Source organism: Lacerta agilis, chromosome Z, assembly GCF_009819535.1.
Source record: "Lacerta agilis isolate rLacAgi1 chromosome Z, rLacAgi1.pri, whole genome shotgun sequence".
NCBI classification, from domain to species: domain Eukaryota; kingdom Metazoa; phylum Chordata; class Lepidosauria; order Squamata; family Lacertidae; genus Lacerta; species Lacerta agilis.
In genome coordinates, this window is record NC_046331.1 from 42,003,156 (window position 1) to 42,006,559 (window position 3,404).

Sequence of the window (3,404 nt, forward strand, 5' to 3'; positions counted from 1 at the left end):
TGCAGTGAGCGTGCACAGGATCCGAGCTGCAGAACACACCCACCCACTCACCCCTGGTTTTCTTCTCAAATTGTGTGTGCGCGTGCATGCTTGTGAAAACGGGGTGGGAAGGGGAAATAGCGCTTGGGTATATAATCTTAAAAAAAAAAATCTTTATTTATAAGTTACCCACTCAAATAATATTCCCGATGGAGGAAAAAAAAGGACTGGCATTGGTGTCCCACAGCTATAAATGCCCACAGTGGGGGGGGGGGAAGGCGGGGGGACATAGAGGAAAAATGAACCCTCTAAAAGTTGCAACTTTGGACGGGGCGCGCGGGTGAGTGGAAAGAAGGGAGGGGAGCAGCTTGGGAAGCCTGTCGAGGTCTGCGCTCTGATTGGCCGGCGGCTTCTCATTTACAGGCCGTCAATCAAATGGCCCGCAGAGAAAGGCTACAGCGGATAGGGCCGGAGAGCTTGGCGAGCTGGCAGCAGTTGGAGAAGAGAGCCGTCCGAAGAAAGAGCAGATCCTAAGAGGGGCTGGTTCCGCTGCTGGAGAAGTTAGTAGCCAGGGTCTCCGAGACTCTTTTTGAACTTAAAAGTCTTTCCCCCTGCCCTCCTCCTCTTTCTTCTTGTAAGTCTAATATATTTCTTTTCCCACCCGGCAGCCAAGCTGGCGCATCTCCTGCCCGCCCCAGCCATGTACAGCATACTAGAGAACGAGTTGAAGGCACCCCAGCCTAACCCCGGAGGAGGCTCGGCCGGGAACGGCGCTCCGGGAAGCAATGGCAAGGGTGGCGGCGGCGGCGGCGGAGGAGGAGGAGGTACCGGAGCCACGGACCAGGACCGGGTCAAGCGGCCGATGAACGCGTTCATGGTGTGGTCACGGGGCCAGCGGCGCAAGATGGCTCAGGAAAACCCCAAGATGCACAACTCGGAGATCTCCAAGCGCCTGGGCGCGGACTGGAAGCTGCTGAGCGACGCGGAGAAGCGCCCCTTCATCGACGAGGCCAAGCGGCTCCGCGCCGTCCACATGAAGGAATACCCGGATTATAAATACCGGCCACGTCGGAAGACCAAGACGCTGCTCAAGAAGGACAAGTACTCTCTGCCGGGCAACCTGCTGGCCCCGGGAAGCGGAGGCGGAGGCGGCGTCAGTAGCCCGGTCGGGGTCGGGCAGCGCCTAGACTCCTACGCACACATGAACGGCTGGCCCAACGGCGCCTACGCCTCGCTGATGCCCGAGCAACTGGGCTACAGCCAGCACCCGGCCATGGGCAACGCGCAGCTTCAGTCCATGCACCGCTACGACGTGAGCGGCCTCCAGTACAGCCCCATCATGTCCAGCGCTCAACCCTACATGAGCGCGGCAGCCTCCACTTACAGCATGTCTCCCGTTGCTGCTGCTGCGGCGGCTGCCGCTTACGGCCAGCAACCGACGGGGCACTCGATGAGCCTGGGGACGATGGGTTCCGTGGTGAAATCTGAACCCAGCTCGCCGCCGCCGGCCATCACCTCGCACTCCCAGCGGGCCTGCCTGGGAGACTTGAGGGATATGATCAGCATGTACCTTCCGCCCGGGGGCGACGCGGCCGACCCGTCGACACTGCAGGGCACCCGGCTACACAGCGTCCACCAGCACTACCAGAGCGCCGGGACTGCTGTCAACGGCACCGTGCCACTAACTCACATCTAGCCGTGTTCCCCTCGGATCGCCCTCTACCACCGCTTTCTCAAAACGCTGGCGCCGAACGTCTCGCCTACGGTTTGGTAGCGGAGAGATGGCTTGAGGGCAGAGGGGGTGTCGCTGGCTCTCCATCTTAACCGGCGAGTCTTTTGGACACTTCTTCCCAAGGCACATCCTATGCGGACGTCTCCCCAGGCATCTTAACTCTCGTTGTAGGTGGCTTCTCTCACTCTGAATTCCCACACCATTGAAGTTTATGGCTTTTGGTTGGGAGAGGCGCGGGAGAACTCCAAAGGAAGGTAAAACGAACTTTCCCCAACTAAACAACTCAAAGGAACTTTAGATGTGTGAATAAAACACAAACGGGGAGTTGCACGTCTGCATAGAGCACAATTTTCTGCTCACCTTGGAAGAAGCCGCTGTGAAATATCAAACATACTTCCTTATAGATATACAAGTTTTTTCGGGGGGGGGGGGTTCTTAAAAAGTTTTTTTGGGGGGTGGGTGGGTTGGGAGAGCAACGTGGCCAACTGGCCTCGGTCTTAAATGTTTACATTTTGTCTTTTACTGTTTGGGGCGAGTTGTTTTGTTTCTTTGCCCCCTTCCTCTTGCCTGGAGTCCTTTAAATCTGTCTGGAGTCTTTTAATTTTTAAGATATTTAAATATATGTAACCCCGGCCCCACCTTCCCGCTTTTAAATATATAGATATATACATATATATATATACAAATTGCTATGTGGGTCCCCGGGTGGATTTCAGAACATCAGTTTTACTCGGAAGTTAAGTAAGTTTGTCTGTCCTTTTTTAGGCTCAAGTTTACTTTGGAGTAAACTTGCTTCGCGTGGGGGGGGCGGAAATATCCTGCTTTGATGGGAGCCTTTGGGTAACCCGATTGCCAGCTGGCTGTGTGAAACTGAAAAAGAATTTCAAATTTATAAAATACTTTCTTTGCTGTTGCAAATAATGTGATTTTAATCTTTTGAGGGAAAATAAAAAGAATTCGCTGATAACGGGAGAGGAGGGGACGTTTTCTGGTTGTCTCCGTGGCGCTTGTAAATTTCTGTAAATTCCCCTTCCCTTTTCTGTTTTGTGGATTTAATCGTGGGATAGTTTGGCGAACAGAACATATCAACCCCACGAAAGAGGTCATTTAGATTTTTTAATATTTTATTTTGTTGTGTCCTCTGGTTTCTTCGAAGAGAACATGTCTCTCGCCCCCTCTCCCGTCCCTCTCCTTCCTCCCCTCAAAGAAAGAACTTTAAGAGAGATCAATAAATTTTATAACAGGCGCTTTGGATGTGTGTTTGGTATTTCTTGTTTAAAGCGGCGGGAGAGTTTCTGAAGCTGTCAACTGTGCCTTGTTCGCGCTGGTACTACTCTGGAGTAAGTGTCTTTAACGGGCTGCTGCTGGGATAGGGTTTGGGGGCAATCTACGTTGATCAGGCGCTCCCGTACCCCAGTACATGCTTTAATTTCGGAGCAAATCTGTCTGAAGGGTGGAAATCCGAAGTATATTTAATGCGGAGTTAAGTCCCCACGGGATAATTTTTGCTTCGTTAAAATTGTGCTTAGGATAGAGGTCTGCAAGTTTTGCTTGGGGATTTCAATCCGTGAGATTGGAGCACCGCTCGGTTCAAAAGGATTTACTCCCAAGTAAGCATGCGGTGGACAGCAGCCTTAACCAAGAAAACAGTTATTGCTCTTTATGCTAACAACGTTGGGGTGCGGTGGGGGAT

General features: G+C 52.5%; 1 protein-coding gene across 1 annotated transcript; it reads left to right on the forward strand.

Annotated features, from left to right (window-relative positions):
* Positions 1-413: 413 nt before the first annotated feature.
* Positions 414-2,958, forward strand: SOX3 (SRY-box transcription factor 3). Its single transcript, XM_033137729.1, has 2 exons — positions 414-539; positions 648-2,958. Exon 2 carries the CDS (start codon positions 680-682, stop codon positions 1,673-1,675), a length of 996 nt encoding a protein of 331 aa, XP_032993620.1. The 5' UTR covers positions 414-539; positions 648-679; the 3' UTR covers positions 1,676-2,958.
* The last annotated feature ends 446 nt before the right edge of the window (positions 2,959-3,404 follow it).